This window comes from Pygocentrus nattereri, chromosome 22, assembly GCF_015220715.1.
Source record: "Pygocentrus nattereri isolate fPygNat1 chromosome 22, fPygNat1.pri, whole genome shotgun sequence".
Classification (NCBI taxonomy): domain Eukaryota; kingdom Metazoa; phylum Chordata; class Actinopteri; order Characiformes; family Serrasalmidae; genus Pygocentrus; species Pygocentrus nattereri.
Window position 1 is genome coordinate 4,846,155 of NC_051232.1, and position 26,137 is coordinate 4,872,291.

Below are 26,137 nucleotides of genomic sequence, written 5' to 3' on the forward strand. Positions count from 1 at the left end.
GTCAATTTTGATTTATCACAATTCCCACAGAAACTCACCTGGAGCTGTCAGGACATAGCAAAAAACAGTATCGCAATAAAGATTAGGAAACGATGTATTGTGCAGGCCTAATTAGGGAAATTTGTAAGAAATCACTTCAGGCAACTTGGTTTCAATTCTCAGGTAATAAAACTTACATCATAACAGGTAGATATGCAAGCATTCTCCAATCTTGATTCATGAGCCCATACTCTTGACTTCTGGCATGAAACGGCCCATTCTAGAGAAACTTACCAAGTCAGAACTGTTCACAGTGGCAGTGATAGGAACCAGACGTCCACCTCCCTCACAGAAAGTTACTACACAAAATGGTTATGAATTCACTGCGTGATGTCTGAGACACTGTTTCACAATACTTTTGAGAAGATTTTGGCCCTCAAATCCATTCCTGGTGGAGGGATACATAATATGGAAGGTGTTGTGAGGCGAAATAGTCCCAAAGAAAAACTTCAGATTTTCCACAAATCCACCATCAATCAACACTCCGCATAAAACTCAGAAGAGTCGTGTAGGTCCACTGGTGGTTTTGGATGGTACATAAAATAACTATATCTGTGTTGTAGTCATGGGGACCCCTGGTTCCTATCACCACTGTAAAGAAATCTGAGTCTCTAAAATGAACCATTTCACACCGAACTGCTCTGAATGCATAGATCTCCAAGAATTGAACTCATATTTGCTGATGTGAATGGAACCAATCCCATCGTTACTGCCAGGCTATGGTTTTCTCCATGAGGCACCATGGACATGATGTTTAGGGACCATCCAGTGCTCCATCGTTCACCACTACTCCAAATCACGATCACATTCCTCCATTAAAGTGGTAGTTGAAATATAATTGAGGCATGCTAATGCTGTTATTAGCTAAGCTAACGCACTTAAGTCCATATTTACAGATAGCGGTTTACCATACAGTATCATAAACCGCATAATTAAGTCTATTAGAGATCAACGAACAAACTCCACATGGGTTCAGACAAGCGTGTGAAAATATAGGGGTCATACTACAGAAACGTCCATTATTGTGTCCCTAGCGTTTACAGATATATTACAGTTCAAAAACATGTTAGGGCTAAAATTTATTTATATTTTAAAATAAAACAAGTTACTTTAATAATTACACCTTCTCGTCCTCACGGTCACGTGTAAAGGCTGAGGCCATATTTTGAGGTTTTTCAGTTTTAACTACAATAATCTGTACATGACTTTGAAATATATGAATTAAATGCATAAAGAAAACAAATAAATATTATAAAACATTTAATGGAAATTGCCCCCAGGAGTCGTGTCACTGGTGTTACCACATAACAAAAAATCTCTTATTTTGAAATGAGGGTCACACCGATGACGTCGCTCGGCTTCCTTTGACCTGTTGTCTGAGGATCTGTCCACTGAGTCTTTCAGCTCTCAGAGATTTTCTCATTTAGCTCCTGATTTCATATGAAGCTTTTAGTTGACGTCACTGGTGCGACCGACTTTATTCTGAGGTAATTGTGATAAAACAGAATCCAAATGGATTAAATTCCATATTTTAGTGGATTTTCCATGACTGGCGATAAGTGGTTTGATGCCTCTGTAGCAGGTGTTTTGTAAAAATGCATTTTTCATTAAAAATGTCACTGGCGTTACGTGTCCTCATAAGAAAGGTAACACCGGTGACACTTTGCATCTGCAGAATGACCCATAGGCTTTAAGTTAGCGCTAGGCTAAACTGCGTTAGCCTCTTAGCTCCACTGCAAAGCTACAGAAGCAACCTTCAGACACCAAGCATGTCTTGGCTGACTGACTACATTTGATTGGGTCCCAGAAAACAGAATATGCTTAGTGAATTATCTTCATGTTAAGCGTCAACAGCTTCTAGAACAGCATAATCAACAGAAGGGTAGCATTGCACATTAGCTGAAGGCTACTGTATAGAGCAGTTCCCAAAGGCCAGAGCATGATGGGATAATGATCATGCTTGTCAAAACTACGACTACAGTATGATGCCATAGCAAGCAGTAACTTTTCACTCAATCTGATTATATGAAGTAAAGCATTGTGTATAGTGGAGTTTGGTTTTTGCAGATACCTTCTACAATGGGACACTTAGAAAAGGAGAAACCCTGCAAGAGTAAACGAGTTCACTAAGTTACGACTGAATTTAACATGGATTCAACTCACAAGTTGGCATGTATGATCATTACATTTGAATCATTTGACTTATGATGAAAAATGACAACATACACCAATCAGCCGTAACATTATCTCTGTTTCTACGCTCACTGTCCATCTTATCAGCTCCACTTACTGTATAGCTGCACTTTGTAGTTCTACAGTTACAGACTGTAGTCCATCTGTTTCTCTGATACTCTGTTACCCTGTTCTTCAGTGGTCAGGACCCCCTTGGACCCTCACAGAGCAGGTACTATTTGGGTGGTGGGTCATTCTCAGCACTGCAGTAACACTGACGTGGTGGTGGTGTGTTAGTGTATGTTGCGCTGGTCTGAGTGGATCAGACACAGCAGTGCTGCTGCAGTCTTTAAACACTTCAGTGTCTCTGCTGGACTGAGAATCGTCCACCAACCAAACATATCCAGCCAACAGCGTCCTGTGACCACTGATGAAGGACTAGAGGATGGCCAACACAAACCGTGCAGCAGCAGATGAGCTGTCATCTCTGACTTTGCATCTACAAGGTGGACCAACGAGGTAGGAGTGTCTAATAGAGTGGACAGTGAGTGGACACAGTGTTTAAACACTCCAGCAGCACTGCTGTGTCTGATCCACTCAGACCAGCACAACACACACTTACACACCACCATACGTCAGTGTTACTGCAGTGCTGAGAATGATCCACCACCCAAATAGTACCTGCTCTGTGAGGGTCCATGGGGGTCCTGACCACTGAAGAACAGGGTAAAAGGGGGCTAACAATAGATAAGATGGACAATGAGTGTAGAAACGAGGAGGTGGTCATGATGTTATGCCTGGTCGGTGTACGAATTCGTGAACAGTAGCTTATGAAACGTGACAGAAGCACGATTAGAAAAGTAGTTCAATGTAACATGCTGTTCTGTTCCTGATGCCGTTTTAATTGCATTAGTCGAGCTCCAAACGGAGATGTGGATTAGTAAAGGCATAATTAGTTCAGTGTACTCATTAAACATGGATGGCTTGACATGTTACTGGTTACACTGTACAAACGTCTTCAACAGAGTCAGTCATGAAAGACCAGGTCAGTACGAAATCTACAGCTGTCCCGTCTAATCCAAGTTGCATCAGCCTTTTAGAGCAGAGACAACCTTAAACCTGAGAAACTGTCACTGTTTTAAGAAGATTTTGACACATAGATGGAACACAGGATGGCTACACACTGTGGTGACCAAGTGGAATCATCCAGGATTATGGGCCATTTCACTGTCCACTGCTCATGGGCTCAAAAATCTGGAATCAATGTTTTCAAAAATAAAAATGTTTTCAAACCAATCTGGATGCAGGTAAATGTACAAAATGACGCTACGGCGTCAATGTATCAGCATGACACTAGGAAGATCTAAATAAAAACACAGAAATGTTAATTTTGTTTTTACATTTACAGTATTTGGCTGACTCTCTTATCCAGAGCGACCTTTACACAGGTAGGTGAAGGCAATGTTAGGAGTCTTATTGGTGAGGACTCTTATTGGTATGGTGTAGTCCAAGACGATAAAAATGTGTCCAAGATGATAAAAGATGATAAAGATGATAAAAATGAGCCGTACGAGAGTCTAAAATGACCGAAACAGCTGTAAAATTTCAGTTATAGAACTCATCATTGAGTTCAAATAGTTGACAAAGTAAGCATAGAAATAATAATTGCAGTATATTATTTGTCATTTTATTCACTTCTTGTTCACAAATTCTTGAAATACTGTCAACACATTATTTTCACAATGAAAACAATAGTGTGTAAGTTGTTATTGTACATAAAATTACAAAAAAATCATTAACAGGGCAGCTGATTACAACCTAAAGTCTACTGTCTATGCTACAATTGTCCTGAAATGACCCCCTTATTGCTAATTTACAACTTCATTCTTAAAAAAGATGGTTCTTCTGGGTTCTTTAGGAAAGGCAGAGGCTCTATATAGAACGGTGTGGAGTCATGTTGTCTTTAAACAGTTCTTTGCGTGGTGAAATGGTCCCTCAGGGTGTGTTGAAGAATGTGTTGTATATTTTATTGACATTGGTTCTATGTAGCACCAAAAAAAATGGTTCTTCTTTTGCTACAAGCTTGACGTCGTAACAACTCTTTTTGGTGGTATTTAGAACCATACTCAGAAAGGTTCTATATGGAACCACATGCAACTCCTTCTCCATCAATCTGAAGAACGGTTTCGACAGGGAAAGAACCATTCAGGCATGAAATGGTTCTACATAGAACTCATGGTTCTAAACCTACTAAGGAAGCAAGTTGAAGAACCATCTTTTGGTATTTGCAATTCATACATCTCTCTTAATGTAATGCTGTTGCATTATGTCATCATATCAGATAATCAGGGGGGCTTTTACTTTCCCGTTAGCATCTATATCGTTACATACAATATAGATATTAGCACAATAGTGGGACATTATTTTTTCAAGATTATTAGTTCCACAACGGGGAAATTTAACCCATCCTTGCAGTGAAACACCACATACACACTACTGAATGCACACACTCCAGAGTGGTGGGCAGCCCTATCCGCAGCACCCAGGTAGCAGTTGGGGGTTAGGTGTCTTGCTCAAGGGCACTACAGTCACATACTGTTGGCTCAGGGGACCGAACCGGCGACCTTCTGGTTCCCTAAAGATTCATTTCCTGAGGTAAAAACAGATTTGAATACTATTTCTACAGATATAAGACCAAGGAAAACTCCCTAAAAGCTACTTTTTTAGAGGCCCAGACACCAAGCATATGTCAGTCCACTGGCTTAACAAGGTTGGCCCACTATTGTCTGTATGCCAATGCTGTTCCCCCTCAGACCAAAATAAAAGAGTAAAATCTGTATGAGTAGATTAAGGTCTGGTTAGATCTTGTAGGCAGGACAAACGGGGGGGTTTGTCCTGCCTACAAGATCTAACCAGACCTTAATCTACTCAAACAGATTTTACTCTTTTATTTTGGTAAAAAAAAACAATGAAGTAGGCCAAATCTAAAATGATTTTGTTGAAAATGTTGCTGACACACTGCAAAGATGGTTACAGCTGTATAACCGGCTTTATTTATGATCTTACTGTTATTATTGTAAAAACTATAACAAAAGGAAAAATGAAGGAAAAGTAACTAAATTGGACTGTGAGTGGAAAATGAGCAATGAAAAGTGACACATTGTCTAACACTCTGCTTAACCACCAGTGGGACGCTCCGAAAACGCTGAGCAACAAGCCAGTCGGCTGCCGGCTTTATCATCAGCTATCCTCATGCTAGCTTTGAGGTACAAGGTATCGACCATGACACCATGTCGTTCAAGCTTCTTTGCAGATAGAACAACCAGTGTCATCTGTTCTCTTGGTACATTCACTGGACCAGCCAATATCAGGGTATCAGCTAGAAGTCAGGCTATTGATGGGCATCTGAATAGCCTATTGAAGCCAATTTGGGCTATACTAGACTAGCATTAAGATTAAGGCATCAAATGCCACAAAATAACCGGTGGTTATCAGTGTTATGTGGACTTTCAAGTGAACTGGCCTTAGCGTTCACGCAAAGTGAGATATTCCTGCGCTAGCGCCTTTACCAGTCAACACTTTGTTAGGCCTTGGTTATTTACAGTCAGATCTATCTGGCTATGTGCTTATATCCATTAGAATCCATTAGGATTTATAAAGAGTAAAGTCCAAACTTTAACCCAGACCTTCAGTTTATCTCCTGCACTGAAGCGAAATCTAACGTTCTAAAGCCAAGTTGTGTAGCATAAAAAAAATTTCCTCCATGCGTTTGAATTCTGCTTTCTTACATAGAGATGCGAGATTCTTCCATCACACGAGGGCTTGTAACCAGGTCTAGCTGTTCTGGCAGCCGGGGGAAATCTTAAGCGCTAGCACGTTCCGGCAGCGATTAGCCGAGCTGTTCACGTTCCTGTCCCTCACCCTTTGTCCTGCCTGTGGCAGGTGGGGGATAAGCTACGGCCTGTGGCCTGCAGGGTGGATAGAAATAGGCCTGGGTGAGGCATCCATGATGGGTTTTAAAGTAGAGGTCAGCCAACTGGAGAGCAGTGCTGTCTGACACTAAAGTACCTCCTTATTGCTAATTTAAGTTTAGCATTGTTGCACTGCATCATGGCCAGATTACCAGTAGGGCTTATACTATCTCACGGGCACATATATTGTTAGAGATATTAACACAATACTGTTTACCCACTTTTGTTGCGTTAACTACGAATGCTAGCATGAGCAGAGATCCCATTAGCGCAATTAGCAGCATCAAAAGAGACATTTCCTGAGGTAAAAAGTGACTCTGGACAGACGTTAGACCAAGCAAAACTGAAGATGAAGATGTTTCACATGAGAACCAAAAACAAATTCCACAGGATTACCCCTGGAATAGCTTTAGCACACAATGCATTGACTGAAATTGGTAGTCAAGTCTCGGATTTCTGTGTAGATACGGGCATATTTGTTGGGACTTTGATGCACAACCTTCTATATTTAAGTTTTCCAGAACCGAAACAGCTTGGAAAACGAATCCCAGAGCTTTATGCAAAGTCAGAACGGTGGTCATTGTGGGCCACCTCAGGCTTCACTCTTACCTGAGATGTCAAACCAACCGCTTCATGTTCATCGGAACAAAGGTCGCAGTTTTCTGACAGTTGTGTAAATTGTTATACAAGTTAAATAAGAGAAGATGATTCCTCAAAGACGCCTGGAATTGGTTCAAGCGTCCCAGAGGGCAGTTAATTCACTTTGTCGAGTTACAGTTTAGCCATTAGTGAGCTAAACCAGGCATGGGGTCTAGCAGTTAGCTATCTTTAGCTCTGCTAAACAGAGCCTGCAGGAATCTGCCAATCCAGCGTTCCACCTCCTGACATCTGATAACGTCCACCGCCTCTCCCACCACCCTCATAATTACGTCTTCAAAGCTTTGGTCACGGGCGCTAATATCAAGTGGACAAAATGCTAATTAGCTAAGTAGTTCAGAGTCCACAATGGTTTAACCGACTATAATCCCAAGGCTGCGGGATTATAACAGTTTGAAATGCCCCGTAACATTGAACCACAGCACTCGTTACATTGCACTTACATAAGCAGTTAAGAAGGAACAGCAGTTCTTAGACTAAAGGCAAGATCCTTTTACCCGCTGATGATAATTAAGGATGATTAAGCAGCTACTGGACGGCCGGGCCGAGCGGGAAACGCTGACTCATCCTCCCTCAAATGGCTCATTCGGAAGGAACTGATACAATTTAGGAACTGAATCAGCCAATATATCAGCAAATATTCAAACATGATTCACAGAACTGCACAAGTTCAACATCCCTAGTTCATTGTAACGTTCACAACGTTTCTATTGCTTTCATGGGTGCTTAAAAACAATCAATCAACCTTTATTACACCTTGAAGAACATGAGGGTGACCCTCGTTTACAATGGTGCAGAGTCGATACAGGTTATCTATTGTTATCTATTGAAATGGACAGTAAAGTACAGCCAAAATTAAGCTACACACTCAAAAAGGGTAGTTTTTAGGGGTTCTTTAGTAAAGACAATGGCTCTATTTAGAACCATGAGTTCTACTTTGAACCATTTTCATGCTTAAACGGTTCCTTGCAGGGTGAAGCGTTTCTTCAGACTGATGGAGAACATGTTGCATACGGTTTTAAATAGCAACACAAACAATCTTGGCGTCTTAACAATGCAGAACCCTTTTGGTGCTATATAGAACCATTTTAAAAAGGTTCTATATAAAACCATATACAGTGCACATATACCTGCATACATTGGTTCTGTTTAGAACCATTTCACCATGAACCACTGAAGCATGAAATGGTTCACTGTCTTTGCCAAAGAATCCTTGAAGAACCATCTGTTTTTGAGTGCACATTGGAGCGGGTGGTCAGCGTGTGCTGTGTTCTGGAAGTTGGTATGCTGGTCAACCAGTATGACCATGCTGGGTGACCGAGCTAAACCAGCACGAGACCAGCACAGATCAGCTTATACCTGAAAGGGAATTTGTTAGCCTTTATCACGGAGCTGTACTAAAGCGATAAGACCCAAGGGGCATTCTCAAACGTGAATATGGCTAAATGGGCCTGACTGGGTCCAGCAAATAAATGTCAACAAGGTCAATATTTGCTGTAAACAATGTAGATGGTAATCAGTATTTTAGTATGACTTTGAACATGCCTTGGCCTGTAGTCTTGTTACCAGACACCTCACGTTCCTTAAGGATGCCTGGTGACGAAAAATGTTTGGAATTGAACCGAGTGGATCTGAGAGAGTCCAGCTTTGAGATGTTTCACTCAGTCTAGCACAGTTTGCTTTACAAAATAACAAGCTGTAATATCAACTTAATGTCTGATGTTCAATGAACTTGTATTAAACACTTCCGGACACCGAAGTGCTCATGCTTTTAGGCCCCATTTTCTGCATATGTTAGCTAATTTCCAAATGGGCTACTCCTCCTTTCTACCTCTTGAACGTGCCCTTCAGGTAACAAATAATAACCCACATTAAATCAACTGGAGTCCAAGGTTGGACAGTCGGTGTCCAGGAGCTACACTTTATATGATCCTGGATCTGGAGATCTGCCAACCAGTTGAGCTCCAAGCCGAATCTAACACACCTGATCTGGGTAACGGAGACCTCCAGGAGCCTCTGAATATTAGAGCCATGTTAGAGTGTGATGGATCTGAACTCTCTGTCGTCACCACTGAGCAGCTTTTCAGTCAGCAGCTGTGACAGAAGAACAGCCAAATAACCTGGAATCAGCCAGAAATGAACCAAACACAATGTGCTGTAAGAAGCTTTACAGACTGGCTGGAACAAAACAACATTAATACTGACCTGAAGAAACTGACCAAACTGAGCTGAACTTGATATTGAGGTGAAGACTACGCTTCTCTTAAATGGAACCAGCTGACAGACAGTGTTAGAAGAGCCCAGACACTGGACACTTTCAGATCCAGGCTCAGAACAGTCCTATTTGAGCAGCTGTCAGCTCAGTTTGTACAACGTAAGCCCTACCCTCTACTTCTCTCCTGTGAGGCCACTCTATCAGCCTAATGTCTTTTCATTTAAATCTATAGGTTTAATCATATTTTACTCATGTTTTTTTTTACTTTTATTCTCCTTAGTTCTTTTTTTCTGTTCTAATTTTAATTATCTTCAAATTTTCTCATTTGCAAAGCACTTTGAATGACCACAGCGTATAAAAGGTGCTATTTCAATGAACTTGCCTCGCCTATACAGTCAGTACCATCACAGGAACAAAGTTTGTGGATATTTTAGCAATAGTACAGTTGTGTGCAAGAGTTTGTGCGCCCCAGTCAGATGGTGTTACTCTTCTAAGCGTGAATAAGTTAACACGTCCTCTACAGGGAGCACATTTTAATGCCCAGTTGCCGTTTATGTCCCGAGTTTAACGCAGTGGGAAAAACAAAGATGGGTGCCAAACCTTTGAGCAATACCGCATGCGTTATGGACAGTCGTGGGCTGGAGGTTAGGGAACTGGCCCTGTGACCAGAAGGTTGCCGGTTCGATCCCCAGTGCCGACAGTCCATGACTGAGGTGTCCTTGAGCAAGACACCTAACCCCCAATTGCTGCCCGGGCGCCGTGGATAGGGCTGCCCACCGCTTCGGGCATGTGTGCTCACTGCCCCCTAGTGTGTGTGCTCACTAGTCTGTGTGTGGTGTTTCACTTCACGGATGGGTTAAATGCGGAGGTGGAATTTCCCTGTGTGGGGATCTAAAAATTCTCACTTAACTTAATACTTCTGTAGGAGCGAAGCGTAGATCCCGAACAAAGCTGAAGCATGCAGCTTTAACCCGAGCCGTATTACTGGATGTAAGAGTGCAAAAGTTTTATTAAGTCATATTACATGCTGTTGATTTTCCGAGCAAGAGTAAGTGCAAACTTCCTCTACACAGAACATGCTTTACTGCACCGTCGCTGTTTCTTTGATGGATTTAGTGTATTGGGGGAAAACAATAAAGCACGAAGTGTGGTCTGCGCAAAAGTTATGGCACACACTATATATTTGATGCTTTATTGTATTTGGATTATTCTACAGAAACATTCACTTTTCTTTCTCTCCAGAGGAGTCACTGGTGTTACACATAATAAAGGAAACACCAGAGACACTTATAATAAAAAATGCATTTTTACTAAACGGCTGCTGCAGAGCATCAAACCACGTCCTGTCAATCATGGAACATCCACTAAAATATGGAATTTAATCCATTTGTGTTTCTATTTTTTCACAATGACCTCAGAATAAAGTGGGTCACACCAGTGACGTCAGCTAAAAGCTTCACATGAAATCAGGAGCTGAATGAGAAAACCTCTGAGAACTGAAAGACACTGTGAACTCACCATGAGTTTTTCTTCATAGATCCTCAGAAAACGGGTAAAAGGAAGCCGAGTGATGTCATCGGTGTGACTTTCATTTCAAAACACGAGTTTTTTGTTACACGGTAACACCAGTGACACGACTCCTGGAGAACTTTCATTATATATTTTATAGTATTTATTTGGCTTTTGTTTTCTTTATGTAATTTAATTTATATATTCCATAGTCATGTGTAGATTATTGTAGTTAAAATTGCAGAAAAATGTTTTTCCTTTAAAATAAGGCCTCAATAAGGCCGTCACACACGACTGTGGGGACGAGTTTTTCTGTGGTGCTTGGAATTCTAGATAACTCACTTAAAAACCAATATTGCTGAATTGAGGCTCAAGAAGGTTGAATTGCTAAAGTAACTTATTGTTTTATTTTAAAATATAAGTATATTTGAACCCAAACATGTTTCTCAAGTGTAACATATCTGCAAATGCTAGGGACACAAAAACTGACGTTTCTGTAGAATGACCCATTTCCAATGTGTTAAACTCTTAATGCACAGAAATTGAGCATGAAAAAGTATCAGAAAAAATGCCATGAAGTTTGAAACTCATTCACAAGACTGTACGCAGAATTACGAGCGTTGTCTCACATGTTGTCTCACTCATGCCATAATATTTTTCACATGGTTTCCAGACACTAGCATTGATCTGTACTTTATTAATATATATCAAATGAAACGTTATCTGCATTTAGACGAAGTAACCCATCAAGACAGTTTGGAACCTTTGAAACTTGAACCAGCCTGCATGATCAACAGTTCCTTATCAGTAATCGTTTGGATTGGAGCTCTTCCTTTGAGGTTTGAGGTGCTTCTTGGATTAGAAAAGTATAAACATCAAGAAACCAGGAAAACTCCAAGGCACTCCTTTTTTAAAATAATTAAAAGCCTTTATTTTAATGGTGAGGCTGTATTAAATCTTTACATAGGCTAATAGGACCATGCCATGACAATAAAGGCCTTTTATTTGTCTTAAAAAAGAGAGTGTGTTGGAGTTTTCCTGTTTTTTGAGTTCCACATCAGTTTCCTTCGCTTTTTTGAAGAACATTTTTCAGTGCCCACCAAACATGAAAGCTCTGAAAACCTGCAGGACTCTAATCTCCAGGGCCTTAACCTGTATTCAGTCCCAAAGGATATTCATTTATATAGCACAGGTTAGATTAGAAAGCCTTATAGTAATTAACAGTAGCCCAGATCTACACTATACTTAAAAAGACAATGGTTCTTCATGGGTTCTGTAGTAAAGAGAATGGTTCTGTTTAAAGCATGGGCTGTGTATAAACGCATTTCATGCTTAAATGGTTCTTTCCCTGGTGAAATGGTTCTTGATTGATGGGGAATGTGTTGTCAATGGTTCTATATAGCACCAACAAGGGCTCTGCTGTTATTATGATGGCATACACAGTGCACTCTCCATCAAACAGAAGAACCACTTCACCATGCAAAGAACAATATAAATATGAAATGGTTCTATACAGAGTGCATGGTTCTAAATAAAACTACTGCCTTTGAGATAGAACCCTGGAAGAACCACCTTTTCTCAGAGTGTGAGTTTTACTTAGGGCATTCATGGGCTGGAGGAGGGCATTCATGGGCTGGAGGTTAGGGAACCAGCCTCGTGACCGGAAGGTCGCTGGTTCAATCCCCAGAGCCGACAGCACATGACTGAGGTGTCCTCGGGTGCTGCGGATTGGGCTGCCCACTGTGTGTGTGTGTGTGTGTGTGTGTTGTTTAGATAGATGAGCAGTCATAAATCATCATTTACTGCAAGCTCATTTGCATGTGTAGTGTTCAGTGTATGATGCTATGTACAGCTGACTCTCACTGTTAATAACAGTCGTATATTGTGGTCACTGAGCTCTGGTACTAAAATAAACCAGCTTCTGAGACTGAGCCTTGGAGGTGTGTCTCCAGATTTACTTGAGGAACTGAAAGTGAGTCTTAATAATAATAAACGCAATTAAGTGTCGTTGAGGCTTCTGTGGAAGTGATCTTAAACATGTATGACTGAGATCAAACAGAGGACTGTATAAATTCACACGCTAGATTCAAAATGCCCCGCCCACTCGTTCTCTCTCTCTCTCTCTATCTCTCTCTCACAAAGCCGTTCTCTTAAACACTAATCTTCTTATATTGTTCTCTTAGGTGAACCAAACGCCACTTACAAGGAGACGCCACCCCAAACGCCCCACAGACTGGCCTTCATTAGGCCTTAACCATGACAGCGCCTGCTTCGCTACAGTCTCCTGAACCTACCTACCTACCTACCTCTCTATCTGTCCAACTATCTATCTATCTATCTATCTATCTATCTATCTATCTATATATCTATATATCTATCTATCTATCTATTGTTAATCTGAATCGTTGCTAACAACAGGTCTCAGTCAGGGACTACAGGTGGAAAATAAGCAATAGGCTAATACTGGCAGACAGATGGATGGATGGATGGATGGATAGAGAGAGCTTCACCTAGCATGTTAGCATTATTTAACATTAGCATTATTCTACTGGAATCTAAGCATGAGACAGCCAAACAGACCCATAATGAGCTAACCTCTTCAGAAATGATGGTTCCTCAAGTGTTCTTTAGCACAAGGACTGGTTCTCTATAGAGCCATTGCATGCTTAAATAGTTCTTTGCAGGGTGTCATGGTTCTTCAGACTCAATATCAAGCTTGTAACAATAGACAAACCCTTTTTGGTGCTTTCTAGAACCATATACAACACATTCTCCATCAATCTGAAGAACCATTTCACCAGACAGGTCGAAGAACCATTTAAGCACGAAGTGGTTCCATATAGAACCTATGGTTGCCTTCACTAAAGAACTTTTGAAGAAGAACCATCTTATTTTTAAGAGTGTAGCGTTTCTCGTAAGTGAGACTCGTGTCTCTGAGATGTCATCCTTGGTGGGCAGGTCATTCCCTTAAGCACTAAGAGTCTTTTTATTTTGGCTGCCGTCGTCACCCACGGTAAGCAGGTGATTCTGGATTACAAAGGGATTTCAAGCAGGTGGTCAGGAGGCTTGGGCAAAGGTGAGGGAAACTGACCGCATCTTCTACTCTCTGGACCCAAATATGGGCTCCCGATCAGCACCGAAACGAGCCTGCAAGTGACGCGCCAGAAAGGCGAATAAAAGCAGGTGCTTTGTTGGCTGCGGTGGGACGGGGTCATGCTGTTTCGACTCCAGGTGACACCTGGCTATACTTAGCTTTGCTAACAGGATCTAACGCGCTTATTGGATTAGCCCAGAGCTGAAGCTAATAGAGCAGCAAAAGGCACACGTGCTGCCTGCACCAGCTCCACTCATCTCCATCTCTACACACAAACCTCTCTCAGCTTCTCTGACTTCACCTCTATCTCTTCATAAGTCTCTCGCTTTCGCTCTTTCAGTTCAATTCAAAACATTTTTTAAAGGACAGTATTTAGTTACAGTGTTGACAAATTGTCAGAACGAATATTTCTAGGGTGATGATTCATGTACACAAATCTTGTTAAGTCTTAATTAAGGCTTATTCTTGGACTGAGAAAGTGGCATATAGAGAATTAAGACATCTAATGTTTCAGTTTAGAAGTATAGGAATTGTCACTGTTAGATCAAAACTATATAGCTCCAAAATATAAACTTAATAGGAGAAGTAAAAAAAAAATTATTAAATAATGATGGAAGATAATGTGGTAAATAATACTATTAGCAACTTTGGTCCATTCTATTCACCCATTTCTCATGGATTTTTGACAGAATCTAAAGATCAGCCGGCTTTTCAAACGAGGTAAACCAATAAAAATCAAGATGCAATGTTTTCTTCTGATGCTAAAGACCTTGAACTTACAAATATTGACTTCTTATTAGAATCCACTGTAGAGATCAATATTTACAACTTATAACAAAAATGCTGTACTGAAATTGAATAATTTGTATATGACAGTTAATTAATGAAAGTACTTCAGTTCACCAGACGAAATGTGACAGATCAAAGATAAACTGAGCTTAGAGCTTGAAAAACTAATAAAGATTCTGCAATAATGAATGAATTCAACTAATTATTGATCTCCATGAAAGACGCTAACAATTGATTTGAATACTTTAGTCAGAAGCTTGAATCTTAAAAGTACTGCTTGCTGGAATCATATTCTCAGATCTCCAATTTTAACGATGCTGGCTTGGTAAAAGCGAATGTGGGTTTAGATGTATAACTACTGAGGAATCTTTTGTGGGTATTAAGCCCTATGCTCGTCTATAAGCCTGCTACACCTAGCACGGTGGGGCTAGCTCGAGTCACCTGAGCTCCATAAGAAGGACACACCACATCGGAAAGCAACAAATCCGACTCCAGCTGTGTGACAGATAAAGGACCAGGTTGGACAGATCAAGACTCAGCCTAAAAAACAAACTTCAGAGCCTCTTAAGAACCTTTCTGTCAATAGACAAACACTTGGAATTAATGCTAATAAATTGTTTAAACTAGCTTTCAAACAAAGATAAAAACGTACATTCATTACATTTTCTTAGTGTGCAATCGTATTCTTATGTTATAGCCTCTTATTTAGGCTGGTTTCCAATCATTAGCTATGCAACTACCAGCCTACCATCATACAGGTCCCTACATATCATGAAAAAGGATATTTTTGCTTTTTGATCAAACTCTATGAGTACAAGAGGCAAAGTCATTGCACATCCTTACTATATCTTTGAAACAATAACAAAAAGTTGACCAAATGCTAAGAATGTCACTCCACAATACACAATCTCGCATTCTGTTTCTGATTGTGTGATTAGGCCACAATGGGGACAAAAGTCCTCTGTACTTTGACAAATGTATTCATTTGAGTTGAATTCATTGTGTTGAAATACAGAGGTTTGATTAGCTTTGAGTTTTTCCAATAGGCTGTTCATTGGTCTTTTGCAGAATAAACATTTAATATGCAATCTAGTGCTAATGCTACCCTCTAATACAAGCATTTCAAAAACACTTGATAAACAAAAAGAAAAGAAAAGATCCCACCGAGAGTTGAGACAGTTTGAGTAGAAGGACAGAAGCAAGTTTCACCTTTGGGCTGAGACATGCTAAGACATGCTAAGACATAATGAAGATGCTAAGACACAATAATTGTAGGACTCTGACCATTGAGCTATTATTCAAAACATGAGTGACATAGACTTCATATCAGATCTACATATAAACATTCAGGCTTTTGGTGAAGTAATAACTTGAACTTAGGACTTAGGAGCAAATATGGATGACCCTGGTACCCTGTTACTGAAATGCACAACTAGGTTGTCTGGAACACTGGTTCCTTGCCCTGGTCCTATAGTACCACTGCCGAGCACATTTTAGTGTTTTCCAGCTGTAAGACACCCACAACAACTCTGGATGTGCAGGGCAGGGGTACCTCAGGACCTGGGAAACCATGGTGTAGAAGTCTAACCCCTTCTTGCTTTGTTCTATGTAAGGTTATCTTTCCTCTTCTCCATGCCCAACAGGTGTTTAGGCCTTCCTCAACTGTTCCAGATGACGCATGTGCCAAAGCCTAATCCAGCGGGGCCGTGTGATAAAACAGGTGACCATCTCTTGCCCGTCTGTGATTCTTTGGCCAAGCACCTGATGCCTAGTCAGATGGTTCTCAGCCATGGTCCTGTAGGAATTTTGCCTTACAAATTGCCAGATCTTTCTTGCGCTAAACACAATCACTTCGACTCACGAACAGTTTGTGACCTAGCTGATTAGTTGGATAAGACTGGACAGTGAAGGCTCCTCAAGGAGCAGGATTGGGAACCACTAGATCCAGGTAATGGAGGCCTTCAGGAACATCTGACAATTAGAGCCAGGTGTGTTGCATCTGAGGTCTCCAGGGTGGTGGAGCTCCAGGACCAGAATTGAGCACCATTACACTAGACTCTTTCATGATGGCTAATTGGAAAGAGTTATTTGTCAAGACAAATGTTCACATTCCCAAGCAAGGCTAAATGAGTCAACTCACCTTTGGTGCAGCTTCTATTTCATCCACCTGGTTTCTGTTCATAATGCCCTTGACCACACCCTCCACCTGGGCATTGAACTTCATGAAGAGCACATAGGAAGAGTAGGCTGTTAGGAGGGCAATGCTCTCCACATAGGTGATGTAGTTATCCAGGAAAAAGACGATGAGCATTATGAGGTCCATGATGTAGAAGGACACGTCCCTGAAGAGGGGCCACCATGTGAGATTCAGAATCTCACGCGAGAACAAGGCGCACATCCCAATCACAAACAGGATGTTGAAGACAGCTGAGCCCACAATTGTCCCAATACCCACGTTGCTGTGGGAGATGAAGACGCCAATCACAGAGGTGAAGAGCTCTGGTGCGGAGCCTCCAGCAGCCATGAAGGTGGCACCAGCCACATCGTCTGAAATCTCAAGCTTCTCAGTGATGACAGTGAGCGCAGGAACAAAGAACTCATCACAAACAATGGCTAGTGCGATGAACATGTAGAGCATGCCAAACATATGCAGAACCACGGCTCCCTGCCGCCTCTCCTCCAGGCTGAACAGGTCCTCAGGATAGTCTCCTTGACCCTCAATCCCAGATGCCATTGCAACTGGTACGTCCACTGAAATATTATGATCCCCATCAGTGGAGCGCAGAGTTCTGTGGGACAGCGGCTCTCCGAACAGAGACATGGCCGTTCCTTTGAAGGCACTCCAACACAGGAGCAGAGCAAGGGCGCAGAAGCTGAGGACGAAGCCCAGAATCCGTGAAGGACGCAGCTTCCTCCTCACATGCTGCCTCAGGTGCCGCTTGTTACTCGGCAACGCAGAGGCGAGCTCTGGTCCCAGCTCCACGCAAGAGAACATGGGAACCATGGTTGACGAGCGGAGGTCCAGTGCAGTCCCTTAGATCTATGGAGTGCCAGACATGGCCCCACCTACACTTAAACCTAATTGAAAGGATGGACTCCCTGATTCCACGAAGGGTCGAGATCCTCTAATGGTTTCCTCATAATAATACCTGAAAACAGGAAAAGAGGAGGAAGAGTATTAGTTCACATACTGATGAAAATAAACACACTGACCTCTTTGTAATCCATAATTTGATGCAAATTAAACTAAGCAAAGGTCTGCATGATAACTATTTCCAATTCAATCATGTTAATGTTACCTATGGCACATGTGTCCTTTGCTTCATGCTGTTTGCTCTCAGTCTAATCTGTGAAAGGTGAGCAGATGGGCTGTCAGTCACCTTACTGTAACCTATTAACTTTGAGTGTCCATGTGAGGGAGGGTCATGTGGCTTAATACAGCACTGCTGGCCTCTGCCTAATCTCCAGTCATCTGCTCATCTCGACACTGAAATACTTGGTCATATGTTTTTGTCTCTTTCAATTCTAAGCCAACTGTTGGCAGGTCCAGACTTCCATTCCTCATCATAACTATATAATTTTTACATAAGTATTAGTAACTACATTGCAAACACTGAAAATATTACAGAACTTCTGGCATAATTTATTGAAGATAGTGGTTGATAACACTTATTATAAATAACTGTAGATCCATGCCTACCAACACTTCTTCTAGAGATTGATCTACTCTCCTGCAGGTTTTATTTCTAAGCCATATCTCAAACACTTGGTCCATCTATTCAATGTGTTCAGAAGATAGTCAGAAGAACCAGGTGTGGTGGGTGAGGGTAGGAACTCTACAGGAAGTTCAGGTAGATCTCCAGGAGCAGGGACAGTGGCCACTGCAGTACATGAACTTGAACGGATTGCTTTGCCACCATTATTTAAAGAGTCCGACTTAAGGTACGAGTAAGAGTAGCCTTGACTCCAGACTTCTTCAAGGTTCTAGCGGTGTCACTTGACCTCATACTGGCACAAAACTGACACCACCAGGTACTTAATACTGGTCTACCCAATGTTACACCAATGAAATATGACAAAATAACCAGTATAGTTTGTTTCTATGGTACACTGTCATGACAATGACAATGGTTCTATATATATATATATATATATATATATATATATATAAACATATATGAAGATTGATGGCAAATGTGTTGTATTTAAAGCCCTTTTGTTATTGTTATGATGTCAAGCTTCTAACAATAGAAGAACCCTTTTTGGTGCCATATGGTTCTATACAGACCCTTCATCTTTCCTGAAAACCCCATGAAGAACAATATTTTTTTAAGAGTATAGAAAAGCTCTTGGTGCACTGCTCAACTGTTCCATAGACATTCCATACATACCAAGAACTTAGGAACCTGTTACTTAAGTCATCAGACTTAACATGAGGTTACAATAAAATGTGTTCACAACAAACTCTCTGGTGCTCTATTAATATCTACAGTGTGCAGTGCACACTAGAGATTTTAGCATGTTGTGGGAAACCTCACCTCAGCCTCACCTACACATATTCATCCCATTCCTGACCTTGGAGCATCCCCTGCATTGCACATATTTATGTTTTCCCATGAAAACAAACCCACTTTAACTCAAGGAGGGATTTGTTAGATCAGATGTGTTGGAAGCAGGACAAACACTAACATGTACAGGGCAAGGGGTCCTCCAGGACCAGGGTTGGGATTCACTACATTAGACCTTTGCAGGGCTGCCCTATATTACCACTGACATTAATAAGACTGTGAACTTGAAGTCTTACAGGCTGAATGCAATTAATCAACTTAAACCCAGTTCAGCAACTTACGGATTTCCTCCATTACACAACCGTTTTCTATTCTTATGTGATGCAGCAATCACTGCAACATCATGCAAGTTATGAATTATCAGTTTAAAATTTTAAAAGTACTCTACTGTAACCTAGTAACTTCGAGTGTTCATGTGAGGGAGGCTCATGTGGCTTGATACAGTAGTGCTGGCCTCTGTCTAATCTCCAGTCATGTGCTCATCTCGACAAGTTTCAGCACTGAAGTACTTGGTCATATGTTTTTGACTCAATTCTAAGCCAACTGTCGGCAGGTCAAGACTTGCATTCCTCACCATAACTATGTACTTTTTTTTAAGTATTAGTGATTACATTGCAAACACTGAACACATTATAGAAATTCTTCCAGATATTATTGACGTTAGTGGGTGATAACACTTAAGATAAATAATTGTAGATCCTAGGTTCTTCACACCAAAAATGGTTCTTCTATGGCCTCTCTGATGACTTGATTTGACAAATCTTGAAAGAATTGTAGAAAGAAAATGAGAAATTTTGGATTTACAAAAGAAGTGAGCTCTTCTTTACCTCCTAAATTAATGATAAAAGTAAACTACTCTAACTTGCAGCCTCTAACTTGGCCAACACATTTTCCTAAATTATCTTAAACTTGCACCTTTGGAGTCAGATCATTAGATTTGTTCTAAAGCATTGGCACCAAATAATAGCAAAGCATCAGAACACTCATGTGCAGTCACCTCTTTATTTCTGGACACTCTAACCTGACCTCTCCTTTTGTAACTGAACACACCCAGCCAAGATAATTACTTGATTATCTGGGTCAGGTGTGTTGGAATTGGGTTGCAACCCAGTTGGGCAGGAAAGTATGTCACCTGCCAAATATTTTGAGATATGTAGCCCTGTTCTCATTCTTAGCTTGCACTAATTTTATCATTTTAAATAAAAAGCTGTTTCAATTTGGTCTTTTTTTTTTGCAAAGCTTGCAGGAACATCTGCCAGAAGCCCCACCCTGGGAATAATGGCTTGCATGTTATCCCCTTGTTGTGATGTCAGCACTCTTCAGCACTTAAAGCCTTTCAGGTGTTTAAACCAGCTTTGGGCCAAAAAGGCATCAGTATAAGCTTTTAAAAAATAATTTAAAAAAGAAAACTGTCAAATCTTTATTTAAAACCTGCTTTTCTTACAGAGGAAGATACCTTGATACCCTGAGTGCTGAAGGTTTTTCTTACTTTATTGAAAAGTAACAATGAAAATCACTACAGTGAAAAATTCAGAAGTAAGCAGACTTTAGCAATCCACTGTGAAGTAAGCAGTCCACTATGTTAGAAAGAGCAAAACCGCACATGGTGTCCATCTGTCGGCCTAACGATTTAATCCGATCAATAAGCTGCTGATATCCTGACTTTCTCTGCAGCATCCTGAGCCTCATTTACAGCACTTCACTTTCACTCTGTCTTATGTTTCTGTCATAATTTGAAAATGTCTAGTGCTCTTTACATTGTGTGTAAATTTCATGATTAATGGGCCAACAGAAAGGACCCAAAATGACTTGGAAAAAAGTCTGCCTCCATTGACTTACATTGAAAATAAACAAGGTTTTTCCTTCTCTTGTAAAGTTACCAAAGTTACCATTTTGGAGATATAAGGTTTTGTTCTGACAACAGTGATATATATATATATATATATATACATATACATACATACATGGAGCAATGAGGTATTCAGATCTTAGGTAGTTAAAGGATTATGTTATGACTTATTTAAACGCAAGGCATTAAGAGAGATACGTTCTTAAAAAGATGGTTCTTCAAGGGTTCTGCATAGAAGCATGAGCATTCAAAGAACCCTTTGCATAATTAACAGCTTCTTCGCATCATGAAATGGTTGTTCAGCTTGAAGGAGACTGTGCTGTGGATGGTCCTATTAAGAAACATTTTAAAAAGGGTTCTGTATAGCACCAAAAAGTGTTCTGCTATTGTATCCAAGCTTGACATTGTAACAACAGCAGAACCCTTTTTGGTGCTACATAGAGCCCTTTTCAAATGCAACACATTCTCCATCAATCTGAAGAAGCCTTTCATGAGGCAAAGAACCCTTTAATCATGCTAAGGGTTCTTTAAGCGTTCATGGTTCTATGTAGAACCATTTGCTTTACTAAAGAGCTCTTGAAGAACCAATTTTTTGGAGAGTCTAGTAATAGGCTAAATACATATAAAGTCATCTTTTATAGGGCCCTTTCTGTTGGCAGGTGTCTGATCCAGACCTCTAACCCTACATTTACTCTTGAAAACAGCACATTTTTTATAATGTCATTGTTTTCGAAAGATCGTTTTTAGTTCTTTAAAAGTTAAAAGACGTAGATTTAACACAAGTTTCATTTTAAAATTGACAAACTGTTGTCCCACATTTTCACGTCGCTACCGAAACACAGAGTTTTAGTCCATAGGTGGAGCCTTATTTTAGCCACGCCCCTGCATTTTAGAGCAGGAAGTTTGACTCCCCTGTCCCTCATGGCCACAAGGTGAGCAGTTAGACCCCATTGTCCCAAAGTATGGAAATCAGTTCGGGACACACTTTCTTTTTTATTGTGATGAAAAATATGATGATCTTATGGGTGAACAGCTGTTCAAAGCTGTGTCCGTTGTGTTTCTGAGCTCAAACTGAGCCAAACTTGTCTCCGAAACAGTCACTACTGAAACGTCTGGTAAAGTTTCAGTGGCGTCATGATCGTTTCGGCAGGGACGAAATGGAACGTCGAATCATTTGTTTTAATACAATAAACAGAATTAAGGCACAGAGTCACTCAAAGAACTGCCTTCTACACTGTAGACTGGGGTTCAATCCCCACCTGGGTAAACACCCTACACTATACCAATAATGGTCCTTGGGCAAGACTCCTAACACTGCCCTTTGCCTACCTGTGTAAAAATTATCAAATTGTAAGTTGCTCTGGATAAGAGCGTCAGCCAAATGCCATAAATGTAAAAAAGACTAAAGTCCAAGATCAGTGAAAAGTCCCAAATGCGTTTTCAGTGTTGACTTCATGCATGGCGCCCACAAGCTGCTGCTGTGTGCAAAAGTTTTGGCACCCCCGTCACGTTCCACTTATGTGTTGAATTTCTAAGGCAGAACAAGTTCCTCTACAGAAAACACACTTCTGCACATTTTAACGCACAGTTACTGTTTAGTTGCTAAATGTAAGATGAAATAAAACATAAAATGTGGCCTGTGCAAATGTCATGGTACATTTTATATTTTCCGTTTTTCTGGTAAGTTAGTCTCAGCAATCAAATAGAAATTGTGCACTAACACATATATTAGTGCATCACTTCTCTTGTATGTTGTGGCCTGTGATAGGAATAGGCAATTCTAGCTGTTAAGTGTTTTCCTTCTGATCTGCATCCCAATTCCTTTAACTTAGAGCATGATTGCATTAAGAAACGGAAGGATGTGAAAATTGACAAATGATTGAGAAACTAGTAGCTGGTAAAAAGAATGCGTTTCTTATAAACAGACCAGTTAAATACAGACACTAAAACTGCATCAGCTTTCACCACTTTGGTTTACCAGACCTATAAAACCTTCTACGCAACTACAGTCCTGCTAATGCCAAGCAGTCGTTACTTATAGCAAGGTTCTTAAACCTTATTTAACTGTAATTTACCATACCTTCACCTTACGTAAGTATTTATATGTAATTACATAATTAATTCCTTAACCAGTTACATAATTCGTTATAATTCGATTCGATTCACATGCACTATCCAGAGATCTGATTCTGACTTTTGGTAAAAGTAAAAAAAAGTTTTAAAAAGATCACAAGAACATGGAAAAAACGTCAAGGACAACATGAACTATTCATCAAATTCAAATCATCAAACGGTAGTTACAAACGCTAACGTGGTGAAGAGTGAATGTTGAGAATCTGCACTTTCCACATGATTTCTCCATTTGTTTAGCTCAGCCACGAGTCAGAAACAATTCAACGTAACGAAAGAGCCATCAGAGGCGTTTACACTGGGGGTGACCTTTGAGGGTTAATGGCACAAACACCAGAACCAAATCCTTGGTCAACCAGCAAACAATCTAGAGTAAAAAGGAATTCTGTATCTTTTTTTTTTACCTCCGTATCTGTGGTTTGTTGTGGAGATCGCGAGGCAGCCCAGCTCCTGACAAAGGAAATCCACACGCAACTCCGAGAGCATGGATCAGGAATGACTCTGTCAGAGCAGCCGCGAATCAGAATTAGTGCTAAATCTCTCTCTCTCTCTCTCTCTCTCTCTCTCTCTCTCTCTCTCTCTCTCTCTCGTCCTTAACCAACCTCCCCTTTGCTGTCCTTCAGAAGGCAAGGTGAGGGACTGAGGTATAAAAGAGGTCCATTGACCTCATAAAGGTCCCTCATTTATCCATGAAGTTAAGTTATACATTTTTAATTACACAACCCATCCGTGAAGTAAAACACCACATACACACTAGTGAATACACACACAATAGGGCGAACACTTGCCCAGAGCGGTGGGCAGTCCTATTCACGGCGCCCGGGGAGCAATTGGGGGTTAGGTGTCTTGCTCAAGGACACCTCAGTCATAAACGCTGAACCGGTAAAAAGTAGCTATCCTGCTGTGATGCGACAAGACAGCTGAGTACATCCCTTATTCATTTAAACCTTCCTGGTACCAAATTTGGCCATTTGAATGACGCTAATGCATATTTTAATTAAGAATAGCTTTTTTCAGATTATTCCTCCTCTCTTTCTTTAGGCCTCTTCACAAAAGTGCAAGTTTATCAGAGTTTCTTCAAACACTCTGTGAGATAAAGACGCAAGAGGAAGAAGAAGTGACCTCGAGCAGCAGCCACAATGAGTTTATCATTTTTCTTTGAAGCACTTAAAACATTCAATTCTGCCAAACAGACCCAATATGAGCAGAACAGCATAACCAAATGGCTATAAACAGGTGCTATGTTCTACTAGGGTATTCGACATCATTCTGCAGCCTTCTTTGTTGGATGTGTACAAATATCTGAAGTTAATATGTTCACAACTTACCACTCTGTTAAGTGGGTGGATGGTTAAATGATGAGATGGACAGATTTACAGGTTGATGTATGGATGCTTGGATGGATAGAGTGTTGCATAATGATTTCATGAATAGATTGACGAATAGATGGTTGGATGTTTGGTTGGATGGATGAACAGCTGGTTCGGTGGATGGATTGACGTTTGTAGTTGATGGGTAGATGGATGAGTACCTTCATTGATAAAAGTTTAAAGGATATATAGATAGTCAACTGGTTGGATGAATGGAACGAGAGTTCTATGGATGGATAGATTTTTGTGATTAAATAGTTGGATAGATGGATGTTTTGACGGATGCGTGGTTTAATGGATGGATAAATGGTTTGGTGGATGGATGGTTGGATGAAAGGACAGATAGTCGGATGGACTGATCAACAAATGAATAGTTGGATAAATGGACAGATGGTTGAAAGGACTTAGATGTTTGTGGGGGTGGATGGTTGGATGGACAAATAGATATTTGTATAGATGGTTGGATGAACTAAAAAGTGTCTGTTGGTTGAATGAATGGTTGATGGACTGTTAGATGTTTGTGTAGATGTTTGGATGGATGGAGAGATGGTTGGGTGGACTGTTAGATGGTTTTATAGATTGTTGGATGGATCACTACATGTTTGTATAGATGCTTGGTTGGATGAATGGTTGGATGGACTGTTAGATGCTTAAATAGATGGTTGGATGGATGTATGGATAGTTGGTTGGACTGTTAGATGTATGTGTAGATGGATGGATGAATGGTTGGATGGACTGTTAGATGCTTAAATAGATGGTTGGATGGATGTATGGATAGTTGGTTGGACTGTTAGATGTATGTGTAGATGGATGGCTGAATGGTTGGATGGACTGTTAGATGCTTAAATAGATGGTTGGGTGGATGTATGGATAGTTGGTTGGACTGTTAGATGTATGTGTAGATGGATGGATAGATGGTTGGATGGACTGGCAGATGATTTTATAGATGCCTGGATGGACTAATATGTTTCTACAGGTGGTTGGATGGACTAATAGATATTTGTATAGATGGTTGGATGGATGGATAGATTAATGGATGGATTACCAGATGTTTGTAAAGATGATTGGATGGATGGATGAATGGTTGGATGGACTAATAGATATTTGTATAGATGGTGGGATGGATGGATAGATTAATGGTTGGATTACCAGATGTTTGTAAAGATGATTGGATGGATGAATGAATGGTTGGATGGACTAATAGATGTTTGTATAGATGGCTGGATGGATAGGTAGATGGTTGGATGAACTAATAGATGTTTGTATACATGGTTGGATGGATGGATAGATGGTTAAATGGACTGTTAGATGATTTTAAAGATAATTGGATAGACTTATAGATGTTTGTACAGGTGACTGAATGGATGGATAGATAGATGGATGGATGGATTGATGGACTGTTAGATGTTTGTGTAGATGGTTGGATGGATGGATGGATGGATGGATAGATCATTAGATGGACTGTTACACGATTTTACAGAGGGTTGGATGAATGTATGGCTACATGGATGGACTGTTAGATGTTTGTGTACATGGTTGGATGGATGGATGGATGGATGGATTAATAGATGTTTGTACAGATGGTTGGATGGACTGGTAGATGTTTGTGTAGATGGCTGGATGGATGGGTAGATGGTTGCATGAGCTAATAACTGTTTGTATAGATGGTTAGATTGATGGATAGATTGTGCGATGGACCACCATATGTTTGTATAGATGAGTGGTTGGACTAATAGATGCTTGTATAGACGGTTGGATGAACTAATAAAAGTCT

The 26,137-nt window shown here is 40.6% G+C and overlaps 1 protein-coding gene across 3 annotated transcripts in view; it reads right to left on the bottom strand.

Annotated features, from left to right (window-relative positions):
- The window catches only part of slc24a2 (solute carrier family 24 member 2), a 44,970-nt gene extending 21,473 nt beyond the window's left edge, over nucleotides 1-23,497 (bottom strand). For 2 of the 3 annotated variants that reach the window (XM_017720795.2, XM_017720794.2), the window contains exons 1-3: nucleotides 23,398-23,497; nucleotides 16,587-17,595; nucleotides 14,888-14,941 (exon numbers count right to left, since the gene is read on the bottom strand). In XM_017720795.2, the coding sequence (XP_017576284.1) occupies nucleotides 14,888-14,941; nucleotides 16,587-17,450 (918 nt within the window). In that variant the 5' untranslated portion in view covers nucleotides 17,451-17,595; nucleotides 23,398-23,497. The remainder of the gene's footprint in view (nucleotides 1-14,887; nucleotides 14,942-16,586; nucleotides 17,596-23,397) is intronic. The other variant, XM_017720796.2, reaches the window with a different exon arrangement.
- Nucleotides 23,498-26,137: the final 2,640 nt, after the last annotated feature.